Below are 15356 nucleotides of genomic sequence, written 5' to 3'. Positions count from 1 at the left end.
ATTATATAGTACTGATTTACAATTAGAGTTCTTCTTTATTTTCTTTCCCAGAGGAAAACAAAAATTTCAGTGAGCATTATGACCATCCATCAGTTTCTTACCATATTGACATGTGACATGTTGGCATACCTTTGTGTCTTCTTTCTCTGCTTTTCTCCGCCCCACTTTTTTTAGAGCCACCAACATACTTGACAGAACTTCCATCTGTAATTACTCAATAAGAAGATCATGAGATATGTTTGTATCAGTCTTATTTTTTTGAAGTAAAGAATTTACTTAGAAATTCAAGTAAATCTATAATAGCAATGAGTGTTCTTACCCTATTCTTGGCCTAGGAGTTTCTAAATATACAATATTAATCAGATATTTCCTTATTTACCCTTGTGTTTTGCTGGAGAAACCCAGCTGAATGGCTCGTTTTAACTTCATTATTTACGAAAGGGTACAAAATATGGTAGAGGTTCTTTATATGCTTGACACTGACCCATGTTTCTTATTTAAAATCTTTTCTCTGTATTTAAATGAAAGTTTTGGTGTCACCAAACAGGGTAAGTAAGAATTTAGTGTACCTTTGTCTAATATTTCTTAATCATGAATTCTAGTTTTATTTAAGTTAATGAAGCAAAATAAAAGAGTTGCTTGCATGTAAAATGATAGTGTGAGCAGTTTAAGATATGCACATTTTTAAACTCCAGTTAAATCCCACGAAGTTGTACTGAATAGTTTAACTGAGTCTGGCTTAATTCAACTATATTCAAATAGTTTTAGCAATGAGAGACTCCTGGCTTGGATAAAATTATTGATGTGAATATTTCAAGAGATTCTTTTGTACAGAAGGCATTTTAAATGCTTCCGCTCATATAGTTTAAACATTTTCTTCACATTCTTTTTTCATAGCACAAAGTTTACCTTCAATGCAAACTGAATTAAGAGGATGTTATCATCTGAATATTTTATGGTGTCCTATTTTAAAACATATACACCATGGGTACTATATGTAAGATCCGAGTAACAACTTTAGTGACCTAATATTGAAGAAACCTAGTCTTTTTAATTACCTATATTTTTAAATGACAAGGCATTTAATCATTTTCCTGCACTGAGCAATTAGTAACAATTGCAACATCTGTGTCAGAAATAATCTGTATTCATTTTATGTTTTTATAACACACTAGAGTTATGTATTTATCTCGCTTCTCTTTGTGGTAGAAATATTTTCTCATTTATTTGAATACCCATATGCTGTAGTTTAAGTAGTTGAAAAGCTGAATATACAGAATGGAATGGAATGCAGAGAGAAGAAATGAACTGTAGTGTGTAAAATTTCAATAGGAAGGGTGTTTAGTTAGGATAAGAATAACCCAGTCCTACACAGAAGTATTTTAGTGAAATAATTTAGTGAAGATGTGGTGGGATAGAAAAGAGAGTTTTCTTTCTTGTTTCTATTAGAATAAAAGGGATAAATGTATATGTCTTCGCATTACATAAAAGTCTTATTGTCTGGGTTTTTTAATTTAAAAAAAATTCAAGGAGCTTCTGTGGAATTTGTCTTGGTAGTTCCTACACTTCTATATTTGTCTTGATTCATAAAATAGATTAGAATATAAGCAACACTGATTCCTCTTCAATAGGGTTTTTTCTTCTCTGATGAAACAGCAAAAGCTAGATATTGTTTCTTCTATACATAGAAGGAAATAGCTTCTTGCAACAGGAACAATTCAGGAGAAAACAGTTGTTTTCTCCCCTTTAGATGATAGGTTGGGAAGCAGGGTTGGCTCCGTCATAATGATTTCTCCTAAACACTTCTCAGGTTTGGCCTATGCATGTGTGTTATAGATTGGGGATAGTTTGAAAACTCATTCTGTAGTATTATTCCTATGGGCAGGGTGGTGAGTAGTGTGTAAATTCTTTGTCTTCTTTATGGGTCAGTATATCCACAGGCACATTTTCATACTGCTTTGTCACTGAAAGTAAGGCAGCTGCAGTGGCAGGACCCTGTTCTAGGACAGTTGAATGCCTCTATGATGAGGCCTCAGAATTTCCTCTTTCCTAGTGCCCAAGACAAGGAGCTTTGCTGATGTATTTCTGATAGCAGAAAAGGCCATTGAGCTTAGTGGTTGGTACCATATGGCAATTTACAATCTGGGAAATATTCTGACGATACGTACTTTTCGAAGAATGCTAGTTAGAATATTTAGATAGGACTCCTGAACTTTCTTTGAGAAGATGTTAATGACAAGAACTAAAATCAGCCTAATCTGGGTCACATCCCAGGAAGGATAAAGGTCTATAGGTGTGGAAGGCTCTTTCTGGTCCTTTCAGTGAGCTATTTCCAATAGAGCCCGCCTATCCAGAGCTTCCCACTCTTGTGCATGGGATGTGGTTAAGCTCATGTCTCAGTGCCACAGTAGCTAGAGGATGCCATTGCAATGTAAAAGGGCTATAAATAAAGCTCTCTTGTTTTTCCATAAAACAGTCTGCTCTAGAACAGATTATAAAGGGGCCAGAAGGAATCTCTTCTCATTTTCTTATTGAATAGAGAGTGTATAAATTATTCCCTTACATAAAGGACAATTACTTTTTCTATATAGATCATATATAGAAATAGAGCTATAGAAAAAGTAATTAATTCTATATGATATGGCCTCAATTTTTAATTTTTAAATTGTTTTTATATGAAATAGTCTTAATTTTACTCTTTTTGCAGTTCACACAAAGATGAATTCCTGCACTTCAAGATTACATTGTATATGTGATTCCTTGCTTCATTTTAAGGACTATGTTGTTTTCTTAAATGTGTTGATGAGTCTTTATAACCTGTTTTAATAATGTTAAATTGAATTCATTTTTCTTATTGTTAATACAAAAACAGTAAATTTGAAGACTGAGAACCATATAAGAGGGTGATTGCACTTATTATGAAAAGATTTGAATCCTTCTTTGTGTGTGTGGGTGTGACCAGCCTTGCTATCAATTTCTTCTGTCATACACTGCCAAATTTTCTATTTAAGTATTGTGAAAACTCTGTTTTTTTCAGGTCGAATGAGTGATTTGAGTGTAATTGGTCATCCAATAGATTCAGAATCTAAAGAAGATGAACCTTGTAGTGAAGAAACAGATCCAGTGCATGATCTAATGGCTGAAATTTTACCTGAATTCCCTGACATAATTGAAATAGACCTATACCACAGTGAAGAAAATGAAGAAGAAGAAGAAGAGTGTGCAAATGCTACTGATGTGACAACCACCCCATCTGTGCAGTACATAAATGGGAAGCATCTCGTTACCACTGTGCCCAAGGACCCAGAAGCTGCAGAAGCTAGGCGTGGCCAGTTTGAAAGTGTTGCACCTTCTCAAAATTTCTCGGACAGCTCTGAAAGTGATACTCATCCATTTGTAATAGCCAAAACGGAATTGTCTACTGCTGTGCAACCTAATGAATCTACAGAAACAACTGAGTCTCTTGAAATTACATGGAAGCCTGAGACTTACCCTGAAACATCAGAACATTTTTCAGGTGGTGAGCCTGATGTTTTCCCCACAGTCCCATTCCATGAGGAATTTGAAAGTGGAACAGCCAAAAAAGGGGCAGAATCAGTCACAGAGAGAGATACTGAAGTTGGTCATCAGGGACGTGAACATACTGAACCTGTATCTCTGTTTCCTGAAGAGTCTTCAGGAGAGATTGCCATTGACCAAGAATCTCAGAAAATAGCCTTTGCAAGGGCTACAGAAGTAACATTTGGTGAAGAGGTAGAAAAAAGTACTTCTGTCACATACACTCCCACTATAGTTCCAAGTTCTGCATCAGCATATGTTTCAGAGGAAGAAGCAGTTACCCTAATAGGAAATCCTTGGCCAGATGACCTGTTGTCTACCAAAGAAAGCTGGGTAGAAGCAACTCCTAGACAAGTTGTAGAGCTCTCAGGGAGTTCTTCGATTCCAATTACAGAAGGCTCTGGAGAAGCAGAAGAAGATGAAGATACAATGTTCACCATGGTAACTGATTTATCACAGAGAAATACTACTGATACACTCATTACTTTAGACACTAGCAGGATAATCACAGAAAGCTTTTTTGAGGTTCCTGCAACCACCATTTATCCAGTTTCTGAACAAACTTCTGCAAAAGTGGTGCCTACCAAGTTTGTAAGTGAAACAGACACTTCTGAGTGGATTTCCAGTACCTCTGTTGAGGAAAAGAAAAGGAAGGAGGAGGAGGGAACTACAGGTACGGCTTCTACAGTTGAGGTATATTCATCTACACAGAGATCGGATCAATTAATTTTACCCTTTGAATTAGAAAGTCCAAATGTAGCTACATCTAGTGATTCAGGTACCAGGAAAAGTTTTATGTCCTTGACAACACCAACACAGTCCGAAAGGGAAATGACAGATTCTACTCCTGTCTTTACAGAAACAAATACATTAGAAAATTTGGGGGCACAGACCACTGAGCACAGCAGTGTCCATCATCCTGGGGTTCAGGAAGGGCTGACCACTCTCCCACGTAGTCCTGCCTCTGTCTTTATGGAGCAGGGCTCTGGAGAAGCTGCTGCCGACCCAGAAACCACCACTGTTTCTTCATTTTCATTAAACTTAGAGTATGAAATTCAAGCTGAAAAGGAAGCAGCTGGCACTTTGTCTCCGCATGTGGAAACTACATTCTCCACTGAGCCAACAGGACTGGTTTTGAGTACAGTAATGGACAGAGAAGTTGCTGAAAATATAACCCAAACATCCAGGGAAATAGTGATTTCAGAGCGATTAGAAGAACCAAATTATGGGGCAGAAATAAGGGGCTTTTCCACAGGTTTTCCTTTGGAGGAAGATTTCAGTGGTGACTTTAGAGAATACTCAACAGTGTCTCATCCCATAGCAAAAGAAGAAACGGTAATGACGGAAGGCTCTGGAGATGCAGCATTTAGGGACACCCAGACTTCACCATCTACAGTACCTACTTCAGTTCACATCAGCCACATATCTGACTCAGAAGGACCCAGTAGCACCATGGTCAGCACTTCAGCCTTCCCCTGGGAAGAGTTTACATCCTCAGCTGAGGGCTCAGGTGAGCAACTGGTCACAGTCAGCAGCTCTGTTGTTCCAGTGCTTCCCAGTGCTGTGCGAAAGTTTTCTGGTACAGCTTCCTCCATTATTGATGAAGGATTGGGAGAAGTGGGTACTGTCAATGAAATTGATAGAAGATCCACCATTTTACCAACAGCAGAAGTGGAAGGTACGAAAGCTCCAGTAGAGAAGGAGGAAGTAAAGGTCAGTGGCACAGTTTCAACAAACTTTCCCCAAACTATAGAGCCAGCCAAATTATGGTCTAGGCAAGAAGTCAACCCTGTAAGACAAGAAATTGAAAGTGAAACAACATCAGAGGAACAAATTCAAGAAGAAAAGTCATTTGAATCCCCTCAAAACTCTCCTGCAACAGAACAAACAATCTTTGATTCACAGACATTTACTGAAACTGAACTCAAAACCACAGATTATTCTGTACTAACAACAAAGAAAACTTACAGTGATGATAAAGAAATGAAGGAGGAAGACACTTCTTTAGTTAACATGTCTACTCCAGATCCAGATGCAAATGGCTTGGAATCTTACACAACTCTCCCTGAAGCTACTGAAAAGTCACATTTTTTCTTAGCTACTGCATTAGTAACTGAATCTATACCAGCTGAACATGTAGTCACAGATTCACCAATCAAAAAGGAAGAAAGTACAAAACATTTTCCCAAAGGCATGAGACCAACAATTCAAGAGTCAGATACTGAGCTCTTATTCTCTGGACTGGGATCAGGAGAAGAAGTTTTACCTACTCTACCAACAGAGTCAGTGAATTTTACTGAAGTGGAACAAATCAATAACACATTATATCCCCACACTTCTCAAGTGGAAAGTACCTCAAGTGACAAAATTGAAGACTCTAACAGAATGGAAAATGTGGCAAAAGAAGTTGGACCACTCGTATCTCAAACAGACATCTTTGAAGGTAGTGGGTCAGTAACCAGCACAACCTTAATAGAAATTTTAAGTGACACTGGAGCAGAAGGACCCACGGTGGCACCTCTCCCTTTCTCCACGGACATCGGACATCCTCAAAATCAGACTCTCAGGTGGGCAGAAGAAATCCAGACTAGTAGACCACAAACCATAACTGAACAAGACTCTAACAAGAATTCTTCAACAGCAGAAATTAACGAAACAACAGCCTCGTCTACTGATTTTCTGGCTAGAGCTTATGGTTTTGAAATGGCCAAAGAATTTGTTACATCAGCACCAAAACCATCTGACTTGTATTATGAACCTTCTGGAGAAGGATCTGGAGAAGTGGATATTGTTGATTCATTTCACACTTCTGCAACTACTCAGGCAACCAGACAAGAAAGCAGCACCACATTTGTTTCTGATGGGTCCCTGGAAAGACATCCTGAGGTGCCAAGCGCTAAAGCTGTTACTGCTGATGGATTCCCAACAGTTTCAGTGATGCTGCCTCTTCATTCAGAGCAGAACAAAAGCTCCCCTGATCCAACTAGCACACTGTCAAATACAGTGTCATATGAGAGGTCCACAGACGGTAGTTTCCGAGACCGTTTCAGGGAATTCGAGGATTCCACCTTAAAACCTAACAGAAAAAAACCCACTGAAAATATTATCATAGACCTGGACAAAGAGGACAAGGATTTAATATTGACAATTACAGAGAGTACCATCCTTGAAATTCTACCTGAGCTGACATCGGATAAAAATACTATCATAGATATTGATCATACTAAACCTGTGTATGAAGACATTCTTGGAATGCAAACAGATATAGATACAGAGGTACCATCAGAACCACATGACAGTAATGATGAAAGTAATGACGACAGCACTCAAGTTCAAGAGATCTATGAGGCAGCTGTCAACCTTTCTTTAACTGAGGAAACATTTGAGGGCTCTGCTGATGTTCTGGCTAGCTACACTCAGGCAACACATGATGAATCAATGACTTATGAAGATAGAAGCCAACTAGATCACATGGGCTTTAACTTCACAACTGGGATCCCTGCTCCTAGCACAGAAACAGAATTAGACGTTTTACTTCCCACGGCAACATCCCTACCAATTCCTCATAAGTCTGCCACAGTTATTCCAGAGATTGAAGGAATAAAAGCTGAAGCAAAAGCCCTGGATGACATGTTTGAATCAAGCACTTTGTCTGATGGTCAAGCTATTGCAGACCAAAGTGAAATAATACCAACATTGGGCCAATTTGAAAGGACTCAGGAGGAGTATGAAGACAAAAAACATGCTGGTCCTTCTTTTCAGCCAGAATTCTCTTCAGGAGCTGAGGAGGCATTAGTAGACCATACTCCCTATCTAAGTATTGCTACTACCCACCTTATGGATCAGAGTTTAACAGAGGTGCCTGATGTGATGGAAGGATCCAATCCCCCATATTACACTGACACAACATTAGCAGTTTCAACATTTGCGAAGTTGTCTTCTCAGACACCATCATCTCCCCTCACTATCTACTCAGGCAGTGAAGCCTCTGGACACACAGAGATCCCCCAGCCCAGTGCTCTGCCAGGAATAGACGTCGGCTCATCTGTAATGTCCCCACAGGATTCTTTTAAGGAAATTCATGTAAATATTGAAGCGACTTTCAAACCATCAAGTGAGGAATACCTTCACATAACTGAGCCTCCCTCTTTATCTCCTGACACAAAATTAGAACCTTCAGAAGATGATGGTAAACCTGAGTTATTAGAAGAAATGGAAGCTTCTCCCACAGAACTTATTGCTGTGGAAGGAACTGAGATTCTCCAAGATTTCCAAAACAAAACCGATGGTCAAGTTTCTGGAGAAGCAATCAAGATGTTTCCCACCATTAAAACACCTGAGGCTGGAACTGTTATTACAACTGCCGATGAAATTGAATTAGAAGGTGCTACACAGTGGCCACACTCTACTTCTGCTTCTGCCACCTATGGGGTCGAGGCAGGTGTGGTGCCTTGGCTGAGTCCACAGACTTCTGAGAGGCCCACGCTTTCTTCTTCTCCAGAAATAAACCCTGAAACTCAAGCAGCTTTAATCAGAGGGCAGGATTCCACAATAGCAGCATCAGAACAGCAAGTGGCAGCGAGAATTCTTGATTCCAATAATCAGACAACAGTAAGCCCTGTGGAATTTAATACTGAGGTTGCAACACCACCATTTTCCCTTCTGGAGACTTCTAATGAAACAGATTTCCTGATTGGCATTAATGAAGAGTCAGTGGAAGGCACGGCAATCTATTTACCAGGTAAGATCACAACATTGATAAATCTGTTTCCAAACCTGGAAACAGTCCCTTGGTGCTAACGTTTATATGTATGTAATTTCTATTGTGATGTTAAATCAATGGAGAGTTCCATATTATTCACATAACAGCAGGCCAGGCCACAGTATTGAGTTCATAATGAGATGAAATGACAGTAAGTATAGATTAGTTTTGGACTTTACAAGTAGACTTTGTGTTTTTCTGGGTTTTAGAAATAATATACAATTACAACATGGAAAAGATGAAATTAATGTTATAAAAATTCAATTTGTTTTTACTCACAACTAGAGTATTGCTTTGTCATATGTCTCATAGTTATCCATGTTAGGTTTAAAAGTAGAAAAAAAGTCCTATTTTTAAAAACCCTCCCATTGATGGATGCTATTGGTGCAGTATCAAAATCTGTCAGGCCTTTAACATTTGAGAGTAGTACATAGCTCTAATAATTATCTCAGAGTTTGTGCAGTATCAATATCAGCTCATACTTATATGCAATGTCCTTATTTAAGACAGTCTACATAATGCATCAAACACAGTGCCTACCAGTAGTGAGTAGTCATTTATTATATAAACATACTGCCTGTTGAGAGAAGTTTTCTGTGTATTTACTGAATGTATGGAAAGCATGAATTTGATACTGATTCATATAAGCCATCTCTTCTGATTGTCATGAAAAGGCTATAAAAGCCCTGTGTGAAAGGGTAAGAGGTGAAGGTTCAGAGAGGTTCAGCAACTTGCCCAAGGTGGCACAGCCACATTGTGGTAAAAGTAGGATTTGAACCCAGCTTAGCTCCACTCTAAAGTCCATAGTCTTTTCACTGCTCTTTGCTGCTTTCAGTATAGTATAAAAATAAACAATTGATATTGAATAATATATGAACCAGGAATCTTGGAATATTTACTTTGTAGAATTTATTTTCCTCTTAATCTAGCCTGAGAATGTTAAGAAATCAGCTCTAATGGTGTTTTCCCATAATGTTATTATTTAAATTAACAATGTCAGTGGAATCCACAAATAGACATCACCACCTAGCTGCTACCTGGAAAAAGAGGAAGAAAAATCAGTACTTTAATGTCTGTCTTGGTTGAAAATATATGTTTTACTTTAATTAATATGTTTTATGCCGTGACTATCGTTAAAATTATTCTTCTGATCATATCAATATTACCTTTTGTGCCACCAATGCTTTATTTTGATGTGCTTCAGAAAGAGTAAAATAGAAAGTACAATTTTTAATAAATGGCTTGAAATATTTTGAGGAAAATTGATCAAAGGTAGTTGACATTGGGTTTTTTGTTATCACTGTGTGTTAAATCTGTAAATGATAATCTAGTAATTTGGCTAATATTTATTGTTTTTTAATTTAGTTTAATATGCTTCAGTTTGTTAAAAATATGATGTAAAAATAACTGGTAATAACTAGGTACATATAGAGTTAAGTTTGATGAATGAGAAATATGTACCAATTATCCAGTTTACAATATTTACCAAGATTTATAGTTTGCGTCTTCATTGCAAAACAAATGGTCACTTTAGCTTAATTCAGTAAACAGCAGCTCATATGGGATTACCTGGTCTATCTGTTGCAGATTCGACTTTCAGAGGTTAATATGAACTGTTTAGGGGAGAATAACATTCATAAAAACTGAAGTTTCCTGTTAATTGGAACGACTTCCAGTTCACAGGAAGACTCACTCACTCAGTCCTTGTTTCATGATCTCAGCATGGTGTCTAGTGTCAGTGGTAGGAATAGTAATAGTACTTCTTCACATTTGTGTGGCACATCACAGTCTGATAAAGCACTTTCACCTAGTGTCATTTGGATTCAGCACAGAGGGCAGCATGTGGCTATGGCGTGTGTTAACTGCAGCCTTGTCATCCTGGCAGCGAGCGTACTTGTACTTTAAAATTCAGAAAGCTAAAATTGTTAGGGAGATTTCAAATAGTTTTGGAACTATAGGAAAAAGTGTCTTAGAAAACTCGGGGGAGTTTTTGGAGAAGTTGATGTACTCATCTGAATTAACCTAATTTTAACGTGAATCCCAAACATGGGAATGTGTACCTATCCAGGTTTATAGTCATTCAGAATTTACTTAACACTCAGAAAGTTTGAGTTTGACTTTCTGGTGTGGGGAAGTCTCAGTTATCTTTTATAGCAGTACCTTGTTTATCCTGATATTCTTTAAGCTAATGTTTCATAAGAAGTTAGACATCTTTCTTCTTTTATGTGTAATTATTTCAGGGTTTCAGGACTTAAGATTCTTGAAAGTATGGGTGTATTCCATAGATAATCTATTTTATTTCAATTATTTTGTAAAACTTTCAACTCTCATTTGGATCTTTGAAGATTTAGAAATGTAAGCAAGTCTGAAACAATATACAAAGAATAAGTATAAACTCAATGAAAATACACTTATCCAAGCAATATTGCAATATAAAATATATGCTTCAAGTGGTGTAAAAGTGTTTGCACTTAGAAACTATATTTAAACTGTTTGTCCTCATAAATTTATGTCTTCAGCCTTCATACTTATCTCCCAGGAGTGTCGGTTTTATTTGTATTTTAATAAGAAAATTATAATAAAAACTTGGGGTTTCATTTTAGGTGAGGTTTTTGTATTCGGGTTTGTTTTTCTACAGTAGAGTTTAATCCATGTGTTGCTTTTCTTCAAGTATAGTTTAAAGGAGTACATTTGGAACGTGTTTTTGGAAAAAGCATGTTAATGTAGCAGAAGAGACTTCAGTGCACACTTTCGAAGAAAAACAGTTTCTGAGCATTAAGTGGTAAAAGGCAATAATAATTCAAATGATGATAACAAGCCAACCTGCTAAAAAGAATGCATGTTCTGTGTATCCAGCCATTTCACATGAACTAACCCCATTTAAAAGAATACATTTTCCATTCACTGTGTAATCAATGTGTACAATGTGATTCAATGTGTAATCATTTTTGACTAAAATCAATTGCCATTATCATGCCAACTAAATCTGCAGTAGAATATATTAGTTGCCAGATACAGTACAAAAAATATCATTTAAGAGTAATCGTGATTGAATCCCAGAAATGAATAGATGCAATTTGTAACAATTAGTTATAATGCCAAGAAACACTCCAGAGAGTAAAGTTAGCGTTAATTTTTATATGTAGTAACTCTAAATTGCTATGGTAAAGCCTATAATATGGTAGCAATATGGGGCGTTTTATGCTAAAATACACGTAAACATTAGAGACGAGCCTAACTGCTTTTCTTACTTTCCTGAATATGGTAGGACCTGATCGCTGCAAAATGAACCCGTGCCTTAACGGAGGCACCTGTTATCCTACTGAAACTTCCTATGTATGCACCTGTGTGCCAGGATACAGCGGAGACCAGTGTGAACTTGGTAAGATGGTACTTGGCTGAAAAGTTGCAGTTCTTTCACGGAAGATATATTGGGGGAGAATTTATGTTGTTGAATCAATCAGAGATTTCAGAGAAACCCATATGAAGATTAATTATATGTTAAATGAAGTTAAAATCTGAGGGTAATTAACTAGGGGCTGGAAAATGGGTACAGATATTCAGTGAATTCTGTTAACATACCCAAGACTCAGTGAGGCCTGCTGAGTCTTCTTGTGTTTTTTATAGGTAGAATTTACAAATGTAAAAATGCATAAATATTAACAAAAATGTACATCTATCCCCCAAATCTGCATATAAATAAAAATCAATTTCAGTATAAAAATCTTTTTAGAAAGCTAGACTTAAAAATTAGGAAAATAATAAAAGTTAGAGAGCTTTGTCCTTAGTTTTGGGATAATTTTTCTTCTAATTTGGAATGGGAAAGACCCTTCCCTGACTCCCAGCAACCAGCCCAACGTGCCTCTGCCTCAGGGAGCTGTGCAATTGCTGTTCTCTGCCTCTCTTTTGGTTCCAAGGAATATAATTGACCCTCACACTCCCATATTCTTATTTAGGCATCCTTCTCTTTAAAGAAAAAAAAAAAAGGCACCAGTGTTGATTTGGCTTCATATGGACCTCACTTCTGAGAAAAGAATGATGAAATATGTTGTCCAGATGTCCCTTTTAGAGATATCATGAAGGTTTGCTTAATTTGCTTACAATGATTGAGTAAAGAAAGCTCACCAATAACACTTTAAATTATACATCAATATTGCGATACAATCCCAACATTCATATTAAAAGAGTACTTTAAAAAAAAAAGTCAACGAGGCCAGCGCGGTGGTTCAAGCCTATAACCCCAGCACTTTGGGAGGGCGAGGTGGGCGAATCGCTTGATCCCAGAAGTTCGAGACCAGCCTGGGCAACATGGCAGAACCTCACCTCTGCAAAAAAAAAAAAAAAAAAAAAAAAAAAAAAAAAAAAAAAAAAAATTAACCGTGCCTGTAGTCCCAGCTACTTGGGAGACAGGTGGAAAGATTGCTTAAGCCCAGAAGGTCGAGGCTGCAGTGAGCCGTGTTCACGCTACCGCACTCCAGGCTGGGTGACAAAGTGTCTGGCACTCAGCAAGCACCATAAACATGTTTGGTATTATTACTATATAATATCATGGTTACTAAGACCATTTCTTTTGGTAAGAATACATTATATGACTAAGAAATTTAACTTGCTTTGTATATTCATTTAAAAATATTCTTAAACATTAAATTTTTAGTGTAATTGCAAAATGCTATGGAAATAAAGTCACTAATTTCATCAGGGGAGATCATATGTAGAAAGATTAGAATCTGTGTAGAAAGATTTTATTTGACATAGATTTTAAAGTTGGGAAGATTTGACAGGTGGTGGAGGGAGATATGGACACAACAAACAAAAGCACAGAGGCCAAAAACTACAGAAGGCATTTGAATGACAGCCTCGATCCAGGTATGCCTACTTAGGGGTTTGGGAGAGGGAGATGTATTGGGAGACAGTACCAGAAGGCAGGTTGGGTCTAGAAAGCCCTGACGGTCTAAGAAGGTCCTGAGTTCAGGATACTGAATAGTGTTACTTCACACTCTAGTCAAGTGATTCTGAGACCTTAGCATGCATCAGAGGGCTGGTAAAACAGATTGTTGTCTCCACCTCAAAGTATGTGATTCAGTAGATTTGGGGTGGAATTGGAATTGTGGATTTTTAACATTCTTAGGTGATGCTGATGTTGTTTGTGGTCCAGGGAGCTCACGTTGAAGACTGCTGCCCTGGGCAATTGGGATCCATGGAATGTTTGGAAGTAAAAGAATAAAATTATCATGACTGTGTCTAAAAAAGATGACATTTAGCAGAGTGATGGATATATTGGAGAGGAAAGGGCCTAGGGATGGTGAGGCCAGTTAGATACTTTGAGTAGTCCATGTGTGAGGTAATCAGAGGATGAGCCATGATTGGAGGTGGGAAGGCTGGGGGTGTTGATTCTTCATTCGTTTTAGGGCTTATCTGATTCATTTATCGGCAATGGAGACAATGGCCCTACTCTGAATACCTTTGACATTTTCTTAGGGTTGCCAAATTTAGGAAATAACAATTCAGGATGGCCACTTATATTTGAGTTTCAAGTAAAAACGAAATAACTTTATAGTATAGGTTTGCCCTAAATATAGCACGGACATACTTATGCTAACAAATTATACTTTTTTTAAAATCTGAAATTCAAATGTAACTGGCTGTCTTGTATGTTATCTTGCAACCTCACACTAAATGGAATTCTTTGATACTTTTTGAAAGTATTTTGTGAGCTTTTACTATTTTGTTTCAGATTTTGATGAATGTCACTCTAATCCCTGTCGTAATGGAGCCACTTGTGTTGATGGTTTTAACACATTCAGGTGCCTCTGCCTTCCAAGTTATGTTGGTGCACTTTGTGAGCAAGGTAAGAGCTATTGCAACATTTGTATGATGAACATTATTGATTTTTTTTAGCAATTTTGGCCTCAATGCATAATCTTTCCTGCAGTGGAAATTCACATTTCCTTAGGTTTCCTTATTCAGGGATAGCTCAAAACATCTGAATCATAGTGTTGACTTGATTATGGTTGTTTAGCTGATAGATTGGAATTGCAGGCAGGCAAACTGAGCTGAATTTAAAGACATCCAGCCAATAAAAGGAATATTATCATATGTATTTTTCTTGGGGACAAACTAAGCACTGACCTTACTGTGGCTCATGTACGAAGGAGTACTGAATTCAATATTAGCTGTTTTTATTTTCTCCTCCTAAGCACTTGAGACTCAATGGACTTATTTTTCATAGTCAATCATATCTGGAGAATGAGTTGATATAGTTGTTAGAATACATTTGCTTTGGCACATGCTAAGTAGAAGATATTGTGAATCTGCTCACCAGGAAATTTTCCTACTAAAGAAGGATTGACTTTTTCTGAATGAAAGAAAGCCCTATGTTCATGATGGCTTGAATCTCATGATCCCTGTAATTTGCATTTTACGGCCAACCTGAGAGTGTATTTTAGGTGGTTAATGGGAGCATTTCTTGGTCCATCAATAAGAAACAGATTGCATGCTAAGCACGCTCAGCTTTGGAATGTCGATTTCCTCTACTTAAACTCGTACAGTGGTTTGGCTTTGATAAAAGTGTTCAGTGCCAAACTTCCATTCCACCAGACAAACTGAAAATGCATTAGACACTCAGGCACATTGGTCTGGTCCCACATTCTGCTTCATGGTGTTACTCTGGACGTCACTGCAATGAATGCAAATCCAAAAGGAGCATGTATTGAATTGCTGTTCCAAGTGGATGGATGATGGCTACATTTTTAGGTGTTGGGTTTTTTCTTTTTTTATTGCATAGGGTAAATCTGTTTGTTTTAGATTTTGAATATAAAGATAGACCAAGCGAGATCCTCTTCTTAAAGTAAAAACATTAGAAAGATGGCATTTGTTGAAGAAAACAAAAGCCTGAGATAGTTGAGACATTCCAATATGTTAAACATGATTCTGGCTTCTGTTAGTTCCAAGTACAAGAAGCAATTCAAAAAATCGTTTGTTCAACGTGCATTTACTGTCTTCCAGGCACTGTTCTGGGCATTGGAGATAGAAATAT

General features: G+C 37.4%; 1 protein-coding gene across 4 annotated transcripts in view; it reads left to right on the top strand.

Moving 5' to 3' along the window:
- Positions 1–15356, top strand: part of VCAN (versican) — a 111207-nt gene that overhangs the window by 62856 nt on the left and 32995 nt on the right. For 3 of the 4 annotated variants that reach the window (XM_001147684.8, XM_517667.9, XM_054684219.2), the window contains 3 exons: positions 3038–8299; positions 11589–11702; positions 14055–14168. In XM_001147684.8, coding sequence (XP_001147684.4) covers positions 3038–8299; positions 11589–11702; positions 14055–14168 — 5490 coding nt within the window. The remainder of the gene's footprint in view (positions 1–3037; positions 8300–11588; positions 11703–14054; positions 14169–15356) is intronic. The other variant, XM_016953036.4, reaches the window with a different exon arrangement.

This window comes from Pan troglodytes, chromosome 4 (genome assembly GCF_028858775.2).
Source record: "Pan troglodytes isolate AG18354 chromosome 4, NHGRI_mPanTro3-v2.0_pri, whole genome shotgun sequence".
NCBI lineage: Eukaryota > Metazoa > Chordata > Mammalia > Primates > Hominidae > Pan > Pan troglodytes.
The sequence above is the reverse complement of the archived record's forward strand: the minus strand, read 5'-3'. Positions and strand labels throughout refer to the sequence as shown.